At 46.8% G+C, this 24643-nt stretch overlaps 3 protein-coding genes across 4 annotated transcripts in view; all 3 read left to right on the top strand.

The window, feature by feature from the left end:
• Nucleotides 1-24643, top strand: part of ormdl1 (ORMDL sphingolipid biosynthesis regulator 1) — a 192687-nt gene that overhangs the window by 77319 nt on the left and 90725 nt on the right. The window lies entirely within an intron of this gene.
• Nucleotides 10405-12710, top strand: LOC117389200 (E3 ubiquitin/ISG15 ligase TRIM25-like). Its single transcript, XM_033986833.2, has one exon. It carries the CDS (start codon nucleotides 10497-10499, stop codon nucleotides 12123-12125), a length of 1629 nt encoding a protein of 542 aa, XP_033842724.1. The 5' UTR covers nucleotides 10405-10496; the 3' UTR covers nucleotides 12126-12710.
• lrch1 (leucine-rich repeats and calponin homology (CH) domain containing 1) overlaps nucleotides 16935-24643 on the top strand; it is a 56454-nt gene continuing 48745 nt past the window's right edge. For both annotated transcript variants that reach the window (XM_033987503.2, XM_055230598.1), the window contains exon 1: nucleotides 16935-17346. In XM_033987503.2, the coding sequence (XP_033843394.1) occupies nucleotides 17121-17346 (226 nt within the window). In that variant the 5' untranslated portion in view covers nucleotides 16935-17120. The remainder of the gene's footprint in view (nucleotides 17347-24643) is intronic.

Here is a 24643-nt window from a genome sequence, read left to right as displayed (position 1 = left end):
TTTAGAAAATATGGTGCGCCATGGAGAGGGGTAAAAGCCGAGTCAATAAGGGGAAAAGGGTACTTATTTTTAACAGTTATTTCATTGCGGCCTCTATAGTCTATGCATGGGCGCAGGGTCTTGTCCTTCTTGGCCACGAAGAAGAACCCTGCCCCCACCGGGGAAGAGGACGCATGGATTATACCTGCGGCCAATGAGTCCCGAATATACCGCTCCATGGTCTCTCTCTCGGGCTGAGACAGGTTGTACAGGCGGCTTGTGGATATGGGAGCACCGGGCAGGAGATCAATGGCACAATCGTAGGGGCGATGAGGTGGCAGGGAGAGGGCCCGGTCCTTACTAAAAACATCCCGGAGGTCGTGGTATTCCTCCCGAACAGAGATAGGTCAGGTGCCTTCGGGACAGGGTCACTAGACGGGGAAGCTCCCCCCACAGGAGATAGGGCTGACCGCAAGCAACCCGCATGACAGGCGGAACTCCACCCCGCTATCTTTCCCCGGGTCCAGTCAATGACCGGATTGTGGGCCCTAAGCCAGGGAAAGCCCAGAACCAGTGGTGAGGAAGGGGTGGCGATGACATGTAATCTACGGATTTCACGGTGATTCACAGATAAAAGCATAGTAATAGGTTCCATGACATGTGGGTGACGTGAGCTAAGAGCAGTCCATTGAGGGCACGAGAAGTGAGGGGGTGATCCAGAGGCTCCAGGCAGATTCCCCACTGCTCTGCCAGCTGCCGGTCAATAAAATCCTCTTCGGCCCCGGAGTCAACAACGGCCTGGACAGATAAGGTGTCCGAGCGGATGCAGAGGGTGGCCGGGAGCAGAAGTCTATTGTTGTGGGCTGGGATGTGCGACTGACCCACCAGTACTCCCAGGGCTACTGGTGGACCCTTCCCTTTTGGCTGGACCGGGCAGGAGGCAACAAAATGCCCCCTAACTCCACAATAGAAACACTCCCCTGTCATGCGGCGTCGCATGTGCTCCTCGGCAGAAAGGTGCACTCTCCCGATCTGTATGGGCTCCTCCGAAGCCGGTGACGGGGGGCAAACCATGGTCTGAGCAGGGGAATGATGAGCCTCCCGCCGACGAGCCTGTAACCGATTGTCTATGCGGTTGGCTAGCGTGATCAAATCTCTCAGGTCGGGGAGCTTGTCCCGTGAAGCTAATTCATCCTTTAAAGTCTCATTAAGTCCTCTGGAAAACACGGCCTTGAGCGCACTATCCGACCAATCCACTTCAGCAGCTAATGTCCAAAATTCTATGGTGAAGTCCGCCACTGACCTGGACCCCTGGGTTATTCCTAGCAGGCGGGAGGCGGCATCGGCTTGGTAGTGGGGATGGCTGAAAACCAACTTAAAATCAGTCAGAAATGTTTCAAAGTCTGTACTGTCCAAGGCTGAATTGGAGAATTTGGCCTCCGGGCTGGACATTGCTGGAACATGGATAGGCACTGGAAAAGGAAGCCCCAGCAGAGGCCTGGCTGACCTGCATATGGGTCCGAATCGGTGCTCCAAGATGCCGGAGGACAGGGCGGTGGAGCCGATTCAGCGGCGGCTGCGGAGGGCAGGTGTGCAAGCAGCGTGGCGACCTGATTCCCGAGCTGCGTCACCTGCTGCGCGAGAGACTGACTGTGCTCCAACAGGGTCCGGATAGTCTGCTCGTGCTGTCCGAGCACGTCACCATGGTGAGTAAACGCCTGTTGAAACGTCGAGTCTGGTCTAGAGTCCGCTTGGTCCATTTCTGGCTGGAACATTATGTCGTAACCAGCAAGACGGAGGGACCAAAACTGTGCGACTCATGAAGGTTTAACAGTGATTTATTCACAGAAATGTGCAAGCAGTAATCAAAGTTCATTAATCCAAGAGCTGGGGAACGAGAGTGCTTCACAGAGTAGTGCTTTAACATAGTTCGTGGATCCACAGGTGCTGGGGAGCGTGGGTGGGGGTCCGGGATCAGGGAGACACGAGTGCAAGGACGAGGACAACATGAGACCATACCAGGGTAGGAGTGCAGGTGCAGACGCGGGGGGTCCGGAGCTGGTCCTCGGGCGGAGGTCTGGAGAAGGGCAAAAATCCACATGAATCAAAAGGTTCACAAAACACCAAGATACAAAGCCAAGCAGTAGCATTCACGTGTAACACGCGGACGTTCCGGTGCCGAGTGTCTGGTCCTGACTCCTCTTATCCACAGCAGGTGGTGTTGATTGCATAGATGGTTTACAGGTGCACGCGGGAGGAGCCAGGACTCCGCCCAGCTCCGGAAACAGGCAGGTGAGGGAGGAGGGAGCACAGCACAGGAGGACAACAGGGATCATGACAGTGACGTACTTCCCTGTTCTAGTCAGGACCTGAGCAGCAGGGTTCTGGATGTTCTGGATGTTCTGTTCTGTCTTAAGACTCGTTTGGAGAGGCCAGTGAGCAGGACGTTACAGTCGTCTAACCTACTGGACACAAATGCAGGATAAGTCTGGTTTTGACAGTAAACCTTTGATTTTTGGAATGTTTTTTAGATGGTAAAATACTGCAGATGTTATTGATTTCTTGCATTGGCCTTCATCCTTACATTTGCACATGCGTCAGCGTCTTTTGTTGCCAGTAAGTTTATTATTTCTCATTTCCAAAGACATTTTTAAAATCCAACAAAGAATGTTGCAGTTCTCAACTCTGTTTTTATCAGGATTATTATTTTTAACCACTGGGTGCCCAGATTTTAACGCTTGAACCCGCAACACACACCTGCTGGAGGAGGATGGAGTGTGTCTGTTACGGACTAGTCCGGTTTTGGTCTTGCCTCAATTTGCACAGATCCACACACCGGATGAGCCGCACTTGGAGCGGCTCAACTATCAACACTGGATATAAAAGCTGCGTAGCACACCAGCAACCAGTGGGTCCTCCGCTGCAGCATTTTTGAGTTGTTTGTATCTTGTTTTTGTATTATCTAGTTGTTTAATCTGTGTTCACTTTTTGAGCACTTTTTTGTAATAATAAATTTACTTTATGATTGTTTGAACACGTCTCCATGCTCCCGTTTTGTTCCATGTCCGGCTGTAACATCAATTCGTTGCGTGTCACCACCCCTGGACCAACTGGCACGTAACAACTTGGGGGCTCATCTCTGTGGTATGTAGAGCATTTTTGGGAATGTGTGTGATTGTGGTTGTGTGTGTGCTCTGGTGGTGTGGTATGGGTGACTTTGTGTATAGCCTGCACATTTTTTAATTTACGCATTTATCCCAGTTTAGACTAGGGGGTGTTCAGCTTGGTGAATTTATTTTAGCCATTCCATCGGGCACCCATTTTTTGATTTAGTTTATTTTTTTCGGGGTGAATCCTGGGTGGAGTGCATTCTCCGTTTGGTTCTTCACAGTGGCCTCCAGCTCAGAAAACCCCAGAAGATAGACTAGGTTTAGTTTTACAGAATAGGTATCTGGGATTAATTTTTGTTGTGTGCAATTGTGGCTATTGTAATTGTTGCGCCTTAACCCCTCTTTTATTCCGTGGTGGACGGTGTGTGTGGAGCGTGTGTGAGTGCGCGCGCAGGTGACTCCTTCAGATGCGCGGCTCAATTGGAAACAGGTGTCGCTCAGCTGTGAGTGTGATCAGCTGTGATCCGGATCAGCACTGATTTTCGTCGTCCGGTGAGTGATGGCTACCGTCTGTTTGAAAGTGTTTGTGGCTAACCCGACACTGGATGTGTTAAATTCTTGTAGAATGTGATTTGATTGACATCGCCAAACATTATGATATTCCTTTCTCTGTTAGTTCACGTGTGGGAGAGTTGAGGGAGACTGTACTGGCTGTTTTAGTTGGGTTTTTAGTCCTACCTGACTCTGGTGAATTTGTTGGCGGGGAAGAGACCGCGGCTGATGCAGTGGTGTCCCCGGTGCATCTTGGTTTGGAGGGCGCCTTGACACTGCCGCCGCAGGTAGTCTCTCCGAATGTGTTTGAGAAAAAGGAAAAGTTGTGAACTTCATCTGGAGGATCGGGTGCAGAATCCTCCCCTAGAGATGCCCGTGTCACTGTACGTATTGTGCGTCTCAAAAGTGAGAAGCAAGAAAAAGAGCGGGAGTTCCAGCTCAGACGTGAAATTGAGCTGAATCGAGTTGGAAGCTGCCCTCGCTAGGGAGGTGGAATTGAAAGTTAGAAGCTGAATTTGCTTTTAAAATGTGGCAATTACAACTGCACGCGGGGGGTTCTGTTATGGAGCAAGACACTGTGGTCAGTCCGCGCGATGCGTTTGATGTAACCAAAAACATCCAGCTTGTCCCGGTTTTCCGTGACAGCGAGGTAGAATCCTACTTCGGCACTTTTGAGTGCATTGTGTCCGCGTTACACTGGCTTAGAGATGTATGGGCTACTTTGCTGCAATATAAATTAAGCGGAAAAGGTTTAGAAGCCTGTGCGTCAGTGTCCATTTCTGACAGTTTAAATTATGACAAACTAAAAAGTACAATCTTGCGTGCTTATGAGCTTGTGCCCGAAGCATACAATGTTTTAGGGGGCTTATAAAATCATTCGGTCAGAGTTTTGTGGATTTTGCTCACGAAAAGAGCTTGTTGTTTGACCGATGGTGCTCCGTGAGTAAAGTCAGCACGTTTGTGCCTCTGTGTGAGCTGCTTCTGATTGAAGATTTTAAAAACTGTCTTCCTGAGCGTATTATCGGTTATTTAAATTAGTAAGGTGAAGTAAAAGTAACTACGCTCCAGCAAGCCGCGATCTTAGCAGACGTGTTTGCTTTGGCGCACAAAGCTGCTTTTACGCACGAGTCCATTCCAAAAATCAAGCCATAAACTTGTTCATTCAAACTTTCGATCCAGTACCAAGCCTAAGAAATGCTTTTATTGTCAGAAATTTGGTCACCTTATAGCTGAATGTGACGTGTTAAAACATAAACAAACCATGTCAAAACTGAAAGGTGCTGGTCTTATTAGAACTGTCCCTGCTGTTCATACAGGTGTTGGCACTACCTGTCCACCCATTGGGCCAAATTTGTGTATTTTTTAAGCTTTTGTTTCTGAGGAGAGGACAGTTTCTCTACCACTAACCCGTGAGGCTCTCCATAAAGCTGAAAAGTCTGATGCCACTTTAAGCAAGTGTTTTTCTGTTTTAGAGAATCCAGATGACAAGAATCAATTCTTCACTGACAGAAAGTTGAGGCAAAAGTGGGTTCCTAAAACCTATAACCATGTCAGCACTTTTTCAGGCCTGATCCAAAAGGTGATGTGGTTAGTTTCTGGAAAACCTGTAGCACCTGCCAGTCTGAAGGCAAGCCAGACCAGGTGATACCACCGGCGCCACTATGTCCTGCGTCTGCTGTCCACCACAGCATCCTTGTGTTTCTAGATCAGATGTATAACCAGACCCAGCGGCTGATGCGGTGAGCACTGCTGGCCAAGGCTATAACATCACTATCCAACATAAGAGGAGGAAAAAAACATGTTGTGGGTGATGCCCTCGCGCGAGACTGCGGACCACCATCACCGCTTGAACGCACCTATATCCTTTTGCTGTGAACATCTGCATTGTGGCCGATCACTTAATTTTGAATGTGTGTGTTCAAGGATTCACATCACCACCAGGCATTGTGTGGTGATGGAGACTTGTATCCTTCTAAAAAAAAGGGGGGGGTTTTGATCTAAGGGGGTGTAGTCTCTGTTTTTATGGGGGGAAGTGTTACGGACTAGTCCGGTTTTGGTCTTGCCTCAATTTGCACAGATCCACACACCGGCTGAGCCGCACTTGGAGCGGCTCAACAATCAACACTGGATATCAAAGCCTGGAGCTGCGCACCACACCAGCAACCAGTGGGTCCTCCGCTGCCGCATTTTTGAGTTGTTTGTATCTTGTTTTTGTATTATCTAGTTGTTTAATCTGTATTCACTTTTTGAGCACTTTTTTGCAATAATAAATTTACTTTATGATTGTTTGACCACGTCTCCACGCTCCCGTTTTGTTCTACGCCCGGCTGTAACATCAATTCGTTGCGTGTCACCCCCCCCTGGACCAACTGGCACATAACAGTGTCGATCCACTATCAGTCTGTCTCAAGTCAGCTCAACCCTGGGGGGTCCTTTTTGGGGCCCTTGCATGGAAATTTTTTAAATGTTTTAATACAGATTTGATCACATCTGTTTAATGGTCACCATTTTTTACATGTCATCTTTTTTACTGCTTGAGTTTTAACTTGTCACTGGACGGCTTCACGCACTGTGACAGCTGCACTTGGAAACGACGATGACAGAACTAGAAAACAGAATCTCTTTACTGACTCAAGCCCAGAGTGGGTCTCATGACCAGCTCCTTGTCTCGGTGGTGACAGTGGGAAAATTCAAGTCCATCTCCATCGCCTTGATGGATGAAGTAGATGCGGCGGTGGGATGCAGTCAGCCAATCTGCAGCCTAAAGTCGGGAAAACAATGTGTAATGTCTGGTCCAATTCCATGTCTCAGTTTCGGTGACATGTATTTAGTCGGATCTGCCAACTTCACGTCTGGCTGAAGGGTTACTGCAGTGCTCTTGGTGTTCCCTTCGTGGATATATTTTGTGGATTCTGGAAAAGGAATAATCTGTTTACCCGCGATGTCATTTAAATCAGACCGGAAAAACCGTTGAGTGACAATATCAAACTGACGCTGGAGTCTGCACCTAAAAGGCCGACTGACTCCTTACACAAAGGATAAAGAGCATCTCAGGAGACTCTTTGACAAAACCCACTGGCTTTGATTCCACATTAAAACACATTAATGTGCATATTTCACATAGAATATCCTGTAGAAATGAAAGAAATTATCAGAGGTCATGCAAGGTGGTTGACATCAGTATCACTAACAAACCTAATTCCCAGGCGTCAAATCCCAATCAAACACAAAAAAGCTGTTATCCTTGATAAACTAGGCCTGTCTGATGTGCAAAACTTCAAAACAAGGAAGGGACTGTGAATTATACACATGAATGTACGAAGAATCTTATCTAAATAGATTTGTTACATTAAAATCTGAGCAGATCAAACAGACACAGATATATTTATGTTTTCTGAAACTGGCTCAAATAAAATAAGTGATAAGGAAATCAATACTGAAAACTCTAAAGGTTTAGTTGTGACAGGCAGGTCTAAAGGAGGTGGTGTTTATGTCAAAGATCACCTGTCTGTGGAGCTTGTGTTCTTCTGTTCAAAGCATAAATGTTTTTAATATCTGTCTCTGTTATGTAAATGATCCTCATAAAAAAAAGACTATTGCTGATGTTTATCTTCACGTTCAGCCCCTAAAAATGCTCTTAATGATCTGTTCATGATGCTTTCTAAACAGGAACTTTATGAGGTCCTGATAATGGGCGATATAGTCCCTCGATATGTCGCCTTCACTTTTCTTGGTCTTGCTGTTTCGCGGATTTATTTTTAGTGAAATGTTGCATGTTTTTTTTTTTTTTTTTTAGTGTATGAGCATGCATTGTGTGCTGCGTCCTGATTGGCTGTTGGACTGTAGACCGTTGTGTCGTGCGTCCTGATTGGCTGTTGGACTGTAGACCATTGTGCCGTGCGTCCTGATTGGCTGTTGGACTGTAGACCATTGTGTCGTGCGTCCTGATTGGCTGTTGGACTGTAGACCATTGTGCCGTGCGTCCTGATTGGCTGTTGGACTGTAGACCATTGTCCATCAGTCTCCTCCGTGCCGTGTCTCCTGTCCAGTACAGAATGTGTTCAGACAAATTTACATAAACGTTGGATCTCAGTGTGACTCTGAAGTGCTGTACGTTTGCAATTTGTTTTCTCCCCGACAAAACCCACAATGTCGATGAAACGTTCTGCACCGACAAAGACGCCTACGAAGGTTTGAACTTTGAGAGAGTTTAAACGAGAGAGAAATGTGAGAAAATGTTAACGCCTGTGTGAGAAAAGTGTATAAAGTGTGTGGTGAGGGGTTTTACAGCCAAAAACAGAGAGAATAATGTAAAAAATAAAGCTGATACTTCATGGATTTCATCTGTTGTGGGTTATTTTTAGAACGTGACGCTGAGATAAACCAGGGACCAGTGGATGAACATGAACTGGCTGGAGAAAGAGTCTGAAACTTTGACAGACCTTTGGCCTAAATCTCACTCAGTTAATGTCTTTTCCAACTAGACCTGACCCTAGAAATGTAAATAAAGACACACTCATTGATGTAATAACAAACAAACCCCATAATTATGAGGCAAAAGATGTTTTTCTCACCTGATTTTAGTAAATATGATGCAGTTGAAATACAAAAGTGAACAAAGCACATGTTTAAAGGTCAGAAGATCATATAAACATTTGAATGAGCTCCTTCATCTGTGACCTGTGTTATAGTGAGATCAGGTTAACATCAGCATTCCCCGACCCTGATATGGCCTTAAATATTTGTATTAATACATATAATGAAAATGTACACAGACATGCGTTTGGCTTCACAAAAAGGAAACATACGCCAAGGAAAAGCAAAACTGGATATGTTGGTGACACAAATCCAATAAAATAATCTGGTAACAAACGTTTTTACCCACACCTGCTCCTGTTTTTAATGTTTTATATGGACCTGCTGCTTTATTTAGTTGTTTTTTCTGCTCGTATTGTATTTTAAACTCCATGAAACGAGAGCCCGAGTGTTCTCATTGTGTTTCCCTGTATAAATAAAGATAAAGAAACAGAAGGAGCACCACCCCGGCCTGACAGTCCAGAGGTTCTGTCCCCGACGTGTCAACCAAGACCCACAACATCCACAGACTTAAGATACTCAGGACAGATCTAATGGAACCCCTGGAGCCACCGAGGAGCTTGAACCATCTCAGTGACTTCAGCCAAGGCCATGGACGAGTCTCAGTCCAAGTCCTCAGTCTCTGCTTCCTCCTCAAAAGACACGACGGTGGGATTGAGGAGATCCACAAAGTATTCAAACCAGCCCTCATCAAGAGTTATTTTATTTGAACGTATTATAAACAAGTTAAAATGTTCATCTTTTTATATTATTTATGTGAATGATGTGATTTTAATTCAAAAACACTCAAATGTCTTCCTCCAGACCTCATGCTTTTCCTGACAGAGGATTGGCTGTGGACTCTTCATTAAAAACACTCAAACTGATCACGGAACTTTAGACACGAAATTTGGAGCAAGAAACACAAAAGTTCAGATCATTTCATATTGTCCACATAAAGCTCCAGTCACTTTAGACTCACAGAGGGAAGAGGAACCACAACTTTTACTCGAGTAAGAGTACTGGTACTTGAAAATAACACATTCTCCTTGACTGGTTCAAAGTTGGACACTGCCCTCTACTGGTGAATGTGGTCAGGTGAGGGATTTGGGAACAGCACAAAGTCAAACAACTTTAAACAAAAATAGTTTATTGAATGTTTGAGTAAAATGCAGTGAGAGATTTTGAACACACACAAATCCACAGGAACACGAGCTGCTCTCACTGTAAGAGCCTTTATCGTTTCTCATTTTAGATTCAAACACAAACAAAATGATCATCTCAAAACTCACTTTTTGTCTTTTATAAAACCAGACTTATTATTCATAAACTGACCTGCACAATGGTCCAAAACTCAACCAGATTCTCAAATAAACAAATGATCCATATTCATATCAGCCAGGCCAAGTTACAGGTCAGATCTGTGGAGAGCAGAGCCATCTCACAGTTAGAATGCATTTTTAAATACAAGCTTGACAAGTTTAATGCCAAACTGTGGAACATCTCCATAGTGACAAGCAGGTGACGGAGCCCAACCTCCTGTAACAGCTCAACCTCAGTGTTAGACGAGTGGAACGAGTGGAACAGGTTTTCATGTTTTTACAATTCAGACTTGGTTTGGAACAAGGAACAACTTTTATGGCACTTTAAATTCATGATTTCAACACATTCATTTCACAAAATAAAGGTGTTATTTATTTTGAATCATAACCATTGTGTCATTTCTATTCGTGACTCGACCCTAGAATGTGCTGCATTAAACAAGAAACTGCATTTGAACAAGACTCATTTGAGCTGCTCCATCTGGATTAAATATGATACATATATAGAATTATTTCATTTGACACGTCATTGTACTGCACTAAAAGTGTAATAGTAACTAGACACAGAAAAGTATTGAGGTATTAACCAGTACAACGGCCAACTGGTCTAGACCGAGACTAAACCAGGACTAAACCAATAAAGAAAGAGCCTGATGAAGGTGGTGTTTGTTGATAAGTTTATAAAGCCTGCCTCCTCACACCAAAGCACTGTGGCACTACACTGATCCTTTACACTTTGTTCCTCTTTGATTCTCTTTTGTATAGTTTGACTTGTGCCCAATGACCCTGTGTGTGTGACTGTAAACTGCTCACACAGTCTCTTTTGAACTCTGATAAAACATGTGTGTGTGCCTTTAAGAGGCGTGGCTTCCTGCTTCCTCCACACAGAGCTGTGGGTGCAGCTCTCACTCTTAAGTTTCACTTCTGTCCAAGTCAAACTGTTTCTGATCCAGGAGAGATGGCGCAGAAAGCACTCGACCAAGAAGCCTTTTCCTGCTCCGTGTGTTTGGATCTACTGAAGGATCCTGTGACTATTCCCTGTGGACACAGCTACTGCAGGAACTGTGTCCAACAGCACTGGGACCAAGAGGACGAGAAGCAGCTCTACAGCTGTCCTGAATGTCGCCTCAGCTTCAGCCCCAGGCCTGCCCTGGGTAAAAACATCATGTTAGCAGGTTTAGTAGAGCAGATGAAGAAGACAGCGCCCCCTGCTGCCCTCTGCTATGCCGGACCTGAGGATGTGTCCTGTGATGTGTGCACTGGGAGGAAGCTGAGAGCTGTCCAGTCCTGTCTGCAGTGTGTGGCCTCTTACTGTGAGCGCCACCTACAGCCTCATTATGAAGCTGCAGCTTTAAAGAAACACCAGCTGGTGGCGCCGTCTCACAGGCTCCAGGAAAACATCTGCTCTCAACACGACGAAGTGAAGAAGATGTTCTGCGTCACAGATCAGCAGCTCCTCTGTTACCTCTGCTCTGTGGACCAACATAAGGGTCATGACATAGTGTCCTCTGCCTCAGAGAGGGCTCAGAGGCAGGCAGAGCTGCCGGCCAGGAGGGCCCTGCTGCTCCAGAGCCTCCAGCACAAAGAGACAGACCTGAAGAGGCTCCAACAGGAGGCCCAGGACATCAGGAGCTCTGCCCAGACAGCAGTGCAGCGCAGCAACGACAGCTTCAGAGACATGGCCCTTCTCCTGGACAAAAGACGCTCTGAAGTGGAGCAGCAGATCCGCTCCCAGGAGGACACCCAACTGAGCCGAGTCCAAGAGCTCCAGGACCAACTGCAGCAGGACGTGAGGGGGCTGAAGAGGAGCCTCTCTGAGCTGGACACACTGGACCTCACCCAGGATCATAACCAGTTTATACAGCGCTACGCTTCACTGTCCCCACACACACAGAGCACAGAGCCAGCCACCATTCACACAGGGGACCGGGGATACTTTGAGGAAGTGACCAGAGCTGTGTCCAAGCTCAGGGACACACTCCAGCTCACTCTGAGTCCAGTCCAGGTTTTACTGGCACCAGATGAACTCAGCTCCAGAGAGGACTTCTTATATTATTCTACAGAAATCACTCTGGACACAAACACAGTTTACACCAGACTGTCTCTGTCTGATGGAAACAGAAGAGTAACATGTATGAGTAAAGACCAGAGTTATCCAGATCATCCAGACAGATTCAGTGTCTGGGAGCAGGTCCTGAGCAGAGAGAGTCTGACGGGCCGCTGTTACTGGGAGGTGGAGTGGAGCGGGGAGTGGGTTGATATAGCAGTTTCATACAGAGAGATTCAGAGGAAAGGAAACTCTGCTGAATGTGGATTTGGAGACAATGATAAATCCTGGGCCTTAATCTGTGACAAAACCAGTCCTTCATTTTGGTTTAACAAAGTCCAGTCCCAGGTCTCAGGTCCGGTCGGGTCCAGAATCGGGGTTTACCTGGACCACAGTGCAGGGGTTTTGGCGTTTTACAGCGTCTCTGAAAGTACCATGAGCCTCCTCCACAGAGTCCAGACCAGGTTCACTCGGCCTCTCTACACTGGGGTCTGGATTGGTTTCCCTGGAGCCACTGCACATTTCCCTAAACTGAAATAGCAGCTTTGTTCTCCACAGTTTGATCAAATTTGTGCCTTTTATATTTGACTAATTTGACTATTGACTATTTTTGTGTTGAAATGTGAGTTATTTTGTCAAACTTTTCTAAACTTGATCAAATATGACATGGGGAGAGTTCAAATCATGACAAAATCCTGATCTAATAAAACAGGCCATTTTCCACAATATTGAGTTGATTAGTGTCATTCTAGTGTTTTTATCATGACATAACTGTACTGTTTGTGTAGTGTGTGTTTTTGTATGTCTCAGGGACTGCAGATGGAACACAGCATCTCTTCACTGTTTCCTTTGAATTCTGCAGACTAATAGTGTTCATACTGTTACTGCAAAACTAAACTCAGACTCTACATATTTGACATCTACATTTACATCTGTTTTGAACTTTGAACTTGATTTACACTTTCAATTCCAATGTTGTTCCTCATGTAATGTAAGTGTATGTAAGTCTCTGCTGTAAATGTCAAAGTCATTCTGTTATATCATGGGACTTTTCAATCACAAACACATTCACAAATCAATCTGTACAAGAAAATCAATAAAATCAATCAAATAAGAAAACCTTTGTTTGTCCTCAGTGGGGAAATTGCAGTGTTGTAACAGCAAAGGACAGACAAAAAGTCCAAACTGTTCCAGATAAATAAGGATTTAAATAGGCCAGTTAGATACACAAGTGGAACTAAAATACATGTGAAAAATATCACAATATACTTTGAACATCATAAATACTTGTACAGTAAACTCCATTATGTACAATAAGTATCTATGGGCAGCAGAGGTGGGTAGTACTCAGTTACATTTACTCAAGTACATTTACTGGACTCACTTTGGAATAAAACTGGACTTTTCTGACACTTTTAAGGCCCCGTACTTTTACTTCTACTTGAGTAATATATAGTACAGAGTACAAGGACTAAACCAGGACTAAACCAGGACTGAACTAGGACTAAACCAGGACTAAACCAGGACTAAACCAGGACTAAACCAGGACTAAACCAGGACTGAACCAGGACTAAACCAGGACTGAACTAGGACTAAACCAGGACTAAACCAGGACTAAACCAGGACTGAACTAGGACTAAACCAGGACTGAACCAGGACTAAACCAGGACTAAACCAGGACTGAACCAGGACTAAACCAGGACTGAACCAGGACTAAACCAGGACTAAACCAGGACTGAACCAGGACTAAACCAGGACTAAACCAGGACTGAACCAGGACTGAACCAGGACTAAACCAGGACTAAACCAGGACTGAACTAGGACTAAACCAGGACTGAACCAGGACTGAACCAGGACTGAACCAGGACTAAACCAGGACTAAACCAGGACTAAACTAGGACTAAACCAGGACTGAACTAGGACTAAGCCAGGACTGAACCAGGACTAAACCAGGACTGAACCAGGACTGAACCAGGACTAAACCAGGACTGAACCAGGACTAAACCAGGACTAAACCAGGACTGAACCAGGACTAAACCAGGACTAAACCAGGACTGAACCAGGACTGAACCAGGACTAAACCAGGACTAAACCAGGACTGAACTAGGACTAAACCAGGACTAAACAAGGACTAAACCAGGACTAAACCAGGACTAAACCAGGACTAAACCAGGACTGAACTAGGACTAAACCAGGACTAAACCAGGACTAAACCAGGACTGAACTAGGACTAAACCAGGACTGAACCAGGACTAAACCAGGACTAAACCAGGACTGAACCAGGACTAAACCAGGACTGAACCAGGACTAAACCAGGACTAAACCAGGACTGAACCAGGACTAAACCAGGACTAAACCAGGACTAAACCAGGACTGAACTAGGACTAAACTAGGACTGAACTAGGACTAAACCAGGACTGAACCAGGACTGAACCAGGACTAAACCAGGACTGAACCAGGACTAAACCAGGACTAAATCAGGACTAAACCAGGACTAAACCAGGACTGAACCAGGACTAAACCAGGACTAAACAAGGACTAAACCAGGACTAAACCAGGACTGAACTAGGACTAAACCAGGACTAAACCAGGACTAAACCAGGACTAAACCAGGACTGAACCAGGACTAAACCAGGACTGAACCAGGACTGAACCAGGACTAAACCAGGACTAAACCAGGACTGAACCGGGACTAAACCGGGACTGAACCGGGACTGAACCAGGACTGAACCAGGACTGAACCAGGACTAAACCAGGACTTTACCAGGACTGAACCAGGACTAAACCAGGACTTTACCAGGACTAAACCAGGACTAAACCAGGACTAAACCAGGACTAAACCAGGACTGAACCAGGACTAAACCAGGACTGAACCAGGACTGAACCAGGACTAAACCAGGACTAAACCAGGACTAAACCAGGACTGAACCAGGACTAAACCGGGACTGAACCGGGACTGAACCAGGACTGAACCAGGACTAAACCAGGACTAAACCAGGACTTTACCAGGACTAAACCAGGACTGAACCAGGACTAAACCAGGACTTTACCAGGACTAAACCAGGACTGAACCAGGACTAAACCAGGACTAAACCAGGACCAGAGACAGTACTTCCTGTTTTGTTGTGGTTTTGAAGCTCTTCATCTGAAATAGCCTCAGAATAAGTCAAACATGAGCATTAATATTCATACAGGAAGTGCTCCACTGTGTTTTTAAACTCCAAACACCTTCACTAATGAGATGAACACTGCTGTTATAAGCCTCTATATTCAAAGCAACATCATCTCTGTTTTCTTCCCGTTTCATAACTTGTGTAAACTTGTGTTGCCACAGTTTGACCAGCAGATGGCGGTGTTGTACAAGACTCCTCCCACAAACCAGTCCCCACCATGAAGTGAGTGAATGCAAATAAAACAGACTGTCATGAACCATTGTCACATTATTTCAAACTGATTCAATTTACACCAACTCCACCAGTGACACAAACAAAAGACCCATTTAACACACAGGGTCATACAGGGTCATATCAGGGTCATATTGGGGTCATATGGGGTCATATCAGGGTCATACAGGGTCATATCAGGGTCATATGGGGTCATATCAGGGTCATACAGGGTCATGCAGGGTCATACGGGGTCATACAGGGTCACACAGGGTCATATCAGGGTCATATTGGGGTCATATGGGGTCATAGTGGGGTCATACGGGTCATAGAGGATCATATCTGGGTCATACAGGGTCATACAGGGTCATACCAGGGTCATATGGAGTCATACAGGGTCATACAGGGTCACACAGGGTCATATCAGGGTGACATTGGGGTCATATGGGGTCATATCAGGGTCATACAGGGTCATACGGAGTCATACAGGGTCATACAGGGTCATACAGGGTCATATGGGGTCATACAGGGTCATACAGGGTCACACAGGGTCATACAGGGTCACACAGGGTCACACAGGGTCATACAGGGTCACACAGGGTCATATGGGGTCATACAGGGTCATACAGGGTCACACAGGGTCACACAGGGTCATACAGGGTCATACAGGGTCATACGGAGTCATACAGGGTCATACAGGGTCATACAGGGTCATACAGGGTCACACAGGGTCATACAGGGTCACACAGGGTCATACAGGGTCACACAGGGTCATATGGGGTCATACAGGGTCATACAGGGTCACACAGGGTCATATCAGGGTCACATTGGGGTCATATGGGGTCATATCAGGGTCATACAGGGTCATATCAGGGTCATATTGGGGTCATATGGGGTCATAGTGGGGTCATACGGGTCATAGAGGGTCATATCTGGGTCATATTGGGGTCATGCAGGGGCACACAGGGTCATATCGGGGTCATATTATCATAAATATACTTTGTAAAAATACATGTAAAAAGACAAAATAAATATGATATGTGCCAGAACATGTTTTTTCCCTGCATATGTGGTCAGCTGTACCACTGAGCCACAGCAGTACATTGGCTCTGATTCTAAGGGTCTTGAGTGTTGTCATGAAAAGTTTCATCATGTAACTTTCCTGGTGGGGGGTGTATCACTAAAGACACCTCAAAGCTGCATCCTGCTGTGACTGTGAGCGCGCTCGCCTCTCCACTGATCTGACCAGGCAATCTACTCGTTTCCACGGCTATTACCATGAACTGTGAAACATTCTAGGCGAAGCAACCACATCTCCATGGAGACAAGCCAAAATGTTACATAATGCATCTTTAAATCAGCCCTGTTGAGCTTGTGTCTCTATGGTTCTCATCTCTGTTATAATTTACAATATTCATCTGAAACGATGTAATAAAAGAAACAAGTCCAGCCGACGTCGCCGTAAACGTCGTCATAAGAAAGAGTCGTGTAGCTGCAGCGCCCCCTGTGGACAGACGCACGTCGCACTAGAGCAGCACTTTAGTTTAACATTTGTACCAAAATGACGACGCGACGCTGCAGAATCTACGAGTATCAACGATTAAGAAAATAAAACTGGAGAAGGAAGAGTGGACGTCACAGTAAAGTGTCACAGGGGGCGTGTCACAGTGGGCGTGTCACAGTGGGCGTGTCACAGTGGGCGTGTCACAGTGGAGGTGAAAACAGGGATTTATCGACAAAATGGAGTCTTGAAAACAGTGGATTAAAGATTAAACTCAAACATGAATCAGTCCAAATAAAACTTCAGAATCTCAACGAGAAGAAACGACTGAAACAGGAGAAACGTCTGAACACAACAGTTTCATCTTTGCTCTGATTTAAAGCTCAGGTCCTGTTTTATTGTGAAAGCGGAAGTGCGCGGGGCTGTGCTTCGTGCTCGCGCTGTGGAGCTTTTCCTCTCGGGCGCAGTGTGGGAGGCAGCGCGGACACATCAGTCCCAGCGCAGCGGCGAGAGGAGCTGGATCTGTGCGCTCCAGCCCCGCGCTCCAGCCCCGCGCTCTGCTGCTCCCCGGCCCGGGACACCCACCCAGGGAGCAGCGCCCCCCTCCGCTCCAGGATCACTCCCGGTTTGGATGCTCGTGTTTCTTTCACCATGGCGACGTCAGGGCCGGAGTGCGCCGCTCGCCCCCCGGTCTCCCCGCTCGCCTCTGCCCCGCTCCAGAGGCACATCGTCTGCGTAAACCTGCCGCACACCCGCGGACTGGAGCGCGCGCTGGAGGAGGCGGCGCTCAGCGGGGTGCTCAACCTCAGTGCGCGTAAAATGAAGGAGTTCCCCCGGACTGCGGCGAACCACGACCTGGCGGACACGGTGGAGGCAGGTGGGTCCGGTCCCAGAAATCCAACCCAGAAATCCGCTTCGGGTTTGGGTTATTTTTAGAAGTGGCGTTTCCGTTTGGAGCGCGAGGAGGCGGATTAAAGGGGATGTGTGCGCAGAATGCAGCGCTGTGTCATTTGGCCGATGCATTTATGGAGTTTAGACGTGAGTTACGCGCGGCTTAAAGGGGCAGAGTTACACCGGAGTTGCGTCTTGTTTCGTTCACACGCGTTTAACACACAAACCCTGCTCTCCAAACGCTCTGCTCCACCTGGTGACGTCATGGGGTGGTGATACAGGAAGTGCTCCGCTGCGTTGTATTTTATTTTATTTTTTTATTTTTTTTAAACTCCGCACACCTTCATTTCTAGAATCGTGTCAAATCTACTAAGTGAAACTAAAGGTAAAAAAGTAGGAGGAGTTAACTTGGAAAAACTACCACTTGATGACATCACAAGGTGGAACAGAGCGTTTTGAGCTTTGCGGATGTTACAGACTAATAATAAATGAAACAAAACACAACTCCAGGTCTGTTTGTGACGCACTAACGGCTGTAGAACTCGACTTAAAGCTACAAGGGTCAGTTCTGTGTGATGCAGCAGCTTTAAAGTTTATTACGGAAACTTTGTCCTCAGTGGATTTGTTGATCTAAACTCGTGAAGATGATGTTTTCCTGCTGAGACGGTGAATCTGCTGTGGAACATCTGAAATCCACATTTATACAGAATCTCTGGGTCTGTGCAGTTTCACTTTCACTTTCACTTAAACATGTTCATGGAGTTAAGACGATAATAAACAACAAGAGACAGTTTACAATGGACCAGGACTAAACGAGGACTAAACCAGGTCTAAACCAGGACTGAACCAAGACTAAACCAGGACTAAACCAGGACTAAACGAGGACTAAACCAGGACTAAACGAGGACTAAACCAGGTCTAAACCAGGACTGAACCAAGACTAAACCAGGACTAAACCAGGACTAAACGAGGACTAAACCAGGATTAAACGAGGACTAAACCAGGTCTAAACCAGGACTGAACCAAGACTAAACCAGGACTAAACCAGGACTAAACGAGGACTAAACCAGGACTGAACCAAGACTAAACCAGGACTGAACCAGGACTAAACCAGGACTAAACCAGGGCTAAACCAGGACTAAACCAGGACTAAACCAGGGCTAAACCAGGGCTAAACCAGGGCTAAACCAGGACTAAACCAGGACTGAACCAGGTCTAAACCAGGACTAAACCAGGACTAAACCAGGGCTAAACCGGGACTGAACCGGGACTGAACCGGGACTGAACCGGGACTAAACCGGGACTGAACCGGGACTGAACCGGGACTGAACCAGGACTAAACCAGGACTAAACCAGGACTAAACCAGAACTGAACCAGGACTGAACCAGGACTAAACCAGGACTAAACCAGGACTGAACCAGGACCATTTCCAGACAGATCCTTTACCCTGATAGTCGTGTGTGTGAACTCTTCATCCAAAGTCTCTAAATCTTGATGTTTCTAAATTAAATCTAAATTTTAATTTCATTGTTTCATTACAGAGTTGTAGTATTTTTTCATAAATGTATTTTGTTACTGATGTTAAAGCCCTCAGCGTGTACTCCCCTCAGCGTGTACTCCCCTGAGCGTGTACTCCCCTGAGCGTGTACTCCCCTGAGCGTGTACTCCCCTGACGTCGTGTACTCCCCTCAGCGTGTACTCCCCTGAGCGTGTACTCCCCTGAGCGTGTACTCCCCTGAGCGTGTACTCCCCTGAGCGTGTACTCCCCTGACGTCGCGTACTCCCCTCAGCGTGTACTCCCCTCAGCGTGTACTCCCCTGAGCGTGTACTCCCCTGAGCGTGTACTCCCCTGACGTCGTGTACTCCCCTGAGCGTGTACTCCCCTGACGTCGCGTACTCCCCTGAGCGTGTACTCCCCTGACGTCGCGTACTCCCCTGAGTGTGTACTCCCCTCAGCGTGTACTCCCCTCAGCGTGTACTCCCCTGAGCGTGTACTCCCCTGAGCGTGTACTCCCCTGAGCGTGTACTCCCCTGACGTCGCGTACTCCCCTGAGTGTGTACTCCCCTCAGCGTGTACTCCCCTCAGCGTGTACTCCCCTGAGCGTGTACTCCCCTGACGTCGCGTACTCCCCTGAGTGTGTACTCCCCTGAGCGTGTACTCCCCTGAGCGTGTACTCCCCTGACGTCGCGTACTCCCCTGAGTGTGTACTCCCCTGAGCGTGTACTCCCCTGAGCGTGTACTCCCCTGACGTCGTGTACTCCCCTGACGTCGTGTACTCCCCTCAGCGTGTACTCCCCTCAGCGTGTACTCCCCTCAGCGTGTACTCCCCTGACGTCGTGTACTCCCCTCAGCGTGTACTCCCCTCAGCGTGTACTCCCCTGAGTGTGTGCTGTGTGCTGTTCGTGTGCTGTGAGGTCGGGGGTGTGATGGTTGTGTTTTTTCAGTCTGAGACGAGAGAGGAATGCACTGAGGAAGAGGAGGGTGTTTCCTGCTCCACCTGCTCCACACACTGACTTATGTAACACGGCTCTTCTGTCTGTGCAGTAGTGCTAGTAGTAGTAGTAGTAGTAGTAGTAGTAGTAGTAGTGGATGTAGTAGCAGCAGGGCCGGTCCAGACTATAATCAGACCGGGCAGCTGCTCAGGGCCCCGAGGCCACCAGGGGGCCCCCAAGAGCACATACATTTATACTGAAAATAATAAATCACGTTTTATTGGACACAGGACTGAACACAGGACTGAACACACAACTGAACGCACGACTGAACGCACGACTGAACGCACGACTGAACGCACGACTGAACGCACGACTGAACGCACGACTGAACGCACAACTGAACACACAACTGAACACACAACTGAACAAACGACTGAACACACAACTGAACACACAACTGAACGCACGACTGAACAAACGACTGAACACACAACTGAACAAACAACTGAACACACAACTGAACAAACAACTGAACAAACAACTGAACGCACAACTGAACAAACGACTGAACGCACAACTGAACGCACGACTGAACGCACGACTGAACGCACGACTGAACGAACGACTGAACGAACGACTGAACGCACAACTGAACGCACAACTGAACGCACAACTGAACGCACACTGAACGCACGACTGAACAAACGACTGAACGAACGACTGAACGCACGACTGAACGAACGACTGAACGCACGACTGAACGCACAACTGAAAAAACAACTGAATGCACGACTGAACAAACGACTGAACGAACGACTGAACGCACGACTGAACACATTAAAATACAACAGAAACTCACAATTTTTGTTTTTATTTGTTCGCTTTGTTCTTATTTGTTTGCGTTGTTCTTATTCGTTTGTGTTGTTCTTATTCGTTTGTGTTGTTCTTATTCGTTTGTCCTCTGTACCATGCGTCTAAGCCGCCATGTTTGATTTCATGAACACGTGCACGTCTCTCTCTGATTGGTTGATCCGTCTGTCAATCACGCGCTTGTCCTTGCGAGTGCTGACCAGCTAAAGCTCCAGTGCGTGACCTTTGAGGGTGGAGTTTGTGCGTGGAGGTCCGGGAGCAGGAAGCGTCTCCGCCTCTGCAGGACACAGCTGGTTCCTCTCATTCTCCCGCGGACTCAGGACGGGCCTCAGCACAGACGTGATACGTAAGCAGCTCTTCGGGTCAAAATAAGCCGCGTGCCGCCCGTTTAAAATGAACTCGCTCCGTTTTTTCATGTTTTTAAGACACGTTTAAGGCTGAAGTGCGCAACGTTTTCTTGTAAATGAGTCGATGTTAAGCTTTTCACCCACAGATCGTGTAAAGAAGTAAACGAAGCTAATCAAGGCTAACACGTACAGCGGCGAATTTAGCGACGTGTTACATATTTGAAACGCTGACCTCGAGTATCACAGCAACCAAAGAGCCAATCCAGACATGTCCCCGCCCACACAGCTGGTTTATCAGGGAGCGGGCGCTTAGCAACGCTGTCAATCAAACCTGTTGCTAACGCTAACAGGAGCGACCTCGGGGAAAGAAGGACCTGATTTGTCTGTTATTAATGTTCAGATCTGGATTTACAGACACAATAGTGAAATAAGTCTAAACCAGGACTAAACCAGGTCTAAACCAGGACTAAACCAGGTCTAAACCAGGGCTAAACCAGGTCTAAACCAGGACTAAACCAGGTCTAAACCAGGACTAAACCAGGACTAAACCAGGTCTAAACCAGGACTAAACCAGGTCTAAACCAGGACTAAACCAGGTCTAAACCAGGACTAAACCAGGACTAAACCAGGACTAAACCAGGACTAAACCAGGTCTAAACCAGGACTAAACCAGGACTAAACCAGGTCTAAACCAGGACTAAACCAGGTCTAAACCAGGACTAAACCAGGACATAACCAGGTCTAAACCAGGACTAAACCAGGTCTAAACCAGGTCTAAACCAGGGCTAAACCAGGTCTAAACCAGGACTAAACCAGGTCTAAACCAGGACTAAACCAGGACTAAACCAGGACTAAACCAGGACTAAACCAGGTCTAAACCAGGACTAAACCAGGTCTAAACCAGGACTAAACCAGGACATAACCAGGTCTAAACCAGGACTAAACCAGGTCTAAACCAGGACTAAACCAGGACTAAACCAGGACTAAACCAGGACTAAACCAGGACTAAACCAGGTCTAAACCAGGACTAAACCAGGACTAAACCAGGTCTAAACCAGGACTAAACCAGGAACAAAACAGAACTAAACCGGGACTAAACCGGGACTAAACCGGGACTAAACCAGGACTAAACCAGGACTAAACCAAGACTAAACCAGGACTAAACCAGGACTAAACCAGGACTAAACCAAGACTAAACCAGGACTAAACCAGGACTAAACCAGGACTAAACCAAGACTAAACCGGGACTAAACCTGGTCTAAACCAGGACTAAACCAGGACTAAACCAGGTCTAAACCAGGTCCATGTGTGTTATATGTGTGTCATACTCGTCTTTGGTTCTTATAAGGTTCATTTCTGTCAATGTGACTTTTTTTAGTATTGATTCCTGCTCAAATGAGTATCTAGTTTCGATACTAGTTTTAGTATCGGTTCATATCAGATTGCCGATACTTTGACGTCTCTTCTTTCTCCTCTTCAGAGTAAAAGTCCAGATTGAGGCGTCGCTCTAAACGCAGCAGCTCCACGTTTCAGTGTCAGTTTGTCTTGAATCTGCAGCTGGTGTTTGGTTTGAACAAATGGACTTGAGGAGATGAAAAGCTGTTTGTGACTCTTCTGGTTTATGGATCAGATCTGTGGAATGACTGGGCCTGTCCACGTCAAACAAACATGGTCACAGTAGAGCGCCACATGCTGTCAGCGCCCCCTGTGGATGTTTGAAGATCTGAAAAAGAACCGTGTGCGGAATTGGTCTGATTTGAAAACACAGTGGAGCACTTCCTGTATCACCACATGATGACATCACAAGGTGGGACAGAGCGTTTGTCGTTGGCCTAAATCTGCAGGGTTTGTGTGTTTGTGAGGAGGAAACTTTAGAGCAGGTCAGAGAATAGAGTAATACAGGTCGATAATGACATCATCCACATGTGAACAGCCTTCTGTCACAGGCCCCTCCCCCTGCGCCGTCACAGGCCCCTCCCCCTGCGCCGTCACAGGCCCCTCCCCCTGCGCCGCTCGTGGTGAACTCATATGTGGGTCAGTGAGTCTGGGGGGTTGTGTTTGTGCGCCGTGTGGGTGGTGCCGGATTGAAAAAGAAAAAAAAAACAAAAACAAAAAAACATCCCCCTCGTTAATCCTGTTATCTCAGCCTCCTCCACCCCCGCACTCCTCCTCCATCACTCCATCCTCTTCTCTCTTCTCCAGCTCTCCCTCCCTCTCTCTCTCTCTCTCTCTCTCTCTATTTTTACACTCGTTTTCCTTCCTCTTTTTGCTCTGTTCATTTATTCATAGTCTGCTCTCAGCGCAGTCACTTCAGTGTGAACATGCCCTTCATGTAACACAAATACTACAACTACTACTACATAATACTACGACTACTACTACTACTACTACTACAACTACTACTACATAATACTATGACTACTAATAATAATACTACTACTACTACAATTACTACTACATACTACTACTACTACTACTACTACTACTACGACTACGACTACTACTACTACTACATAATACTACGACTACTACTACTACTACAACTACTACTACATAATACTACTACTACTACTACTACTATTAGTCTAAACCAGGACTAAAGCAGGACTAAATCTGTGTGTGCCTGTGTGCATTTGTCGGGGTGTGTGTGTGTGTGTGTGTGTCGGGGTGTGTGTGGGGTGTGTGTGTGTCTGTGTGTGTGTTGTGTGTGTGTGTGTTGTGGGTGTGTGTATGTGTGTGTGTAGGGGTGTGTATGTGTGTGTGTTGTGTGTGTGTGTAGGGGTGTGTGTGTCTGTGTGTGTCGTGTGTGTGTATGTGGGGGTGTGTCTGTGTGTGTGTTGTGTGTGTGTGGGGGGGGGTGTCTGTGTGTGTGTTGTGTGTGTGTTGTGTGTCTGTGTGTGTGTTGTGTGTGTGTATGTGTGTGTGTGTGTTGTGTGTTGTGTGTGTGTGTCTGTGTGTGTTGTGTGTGTGTGTGTGTGTCTGTGTGTGTGTTGTGTGTCTGTGTGTGTATGTGTGTGTGTTGTGTGTGTGTGTGTGTGTAGGTGTGTGTGTGTCTGTGTCTGTGTGTGTGTGTGTGTGTGTGTCTGTGTGTGTGTTGTGTGTCTGTGTGTGTGTGTGTGTGTTGTGTGTTGTGTGTGTGTGTCTGTGTGTGTTGTGTGTGTGTGTGTGTGTCTGTGTGTGTGTTGTGTGTCTGTGTGTGTGTGTGTCTGTGTGTGTGTTGTGTGTCTGTGTGTGTGTGTCTGTGTTGTGTGTCTGTGTGTGTGTTGTGTGTCTGTGTGTGTGTGTGTGTGTCTGTGTCTGTGTGTGTGTGTCTGTGTGTGTGTTGTGTGTCTGTGTGTGTGTTGTGTGTTAAACTCTTTGTACATGTGGTCTTTCGTTTGGCTCTGTTCTGTTTCTGTTTCTGTTTCTGCTCTTTGAAGCAAAAGTAGGTTATGAGACGTTCACACTGTCCCCTCCTCCTCCTGCTCCTCCTGCTCCTCCTGCTCCTTCTGCTCCTCATTCTCCTCCTCCTCCTCCTCCTCCTCCTCCTTCTGCTCCTCCACCTCCTCCTCTCTCTCTTTTCTCCTCCCTCTCTCCTTCACTTTCTTCTCTGACTCTAACATTTTTAAATCTCCATGTTTACTTTTATT

This window comes from Periophthalmus magnuspinnatus, chromosome 21, assembly GCF_009829125.3.
Source record: "Periophthalmus magnuspinnatus isolate fPerMag1 chromosome 21, fPerMag1.2.pri, whole genome shotgun sequence".
Lineage (NCBI taxonomy): Eukaryota > Metazoa > Chordata > Actinopteri > Gobiiformes > Gobiidae > Periophthalmus > Periophthalmus magnuspinnatus.
The sequence above is the reverse complement of the archived record's forward strand: the minus strand, read 5'-3'. Positions and strand labels throughout refer to the sequence as shown.

Bases quoted from the DNA above. Each gene is read 5' to 3' on its own strand.
- LOC117389200 (XM_033986833.2), top strand. From the start codon at position 10,497: ATGGCGCAGAAAGCACTCGACCAAGAAGCCTTTTCCTGCTCCGTGTGT.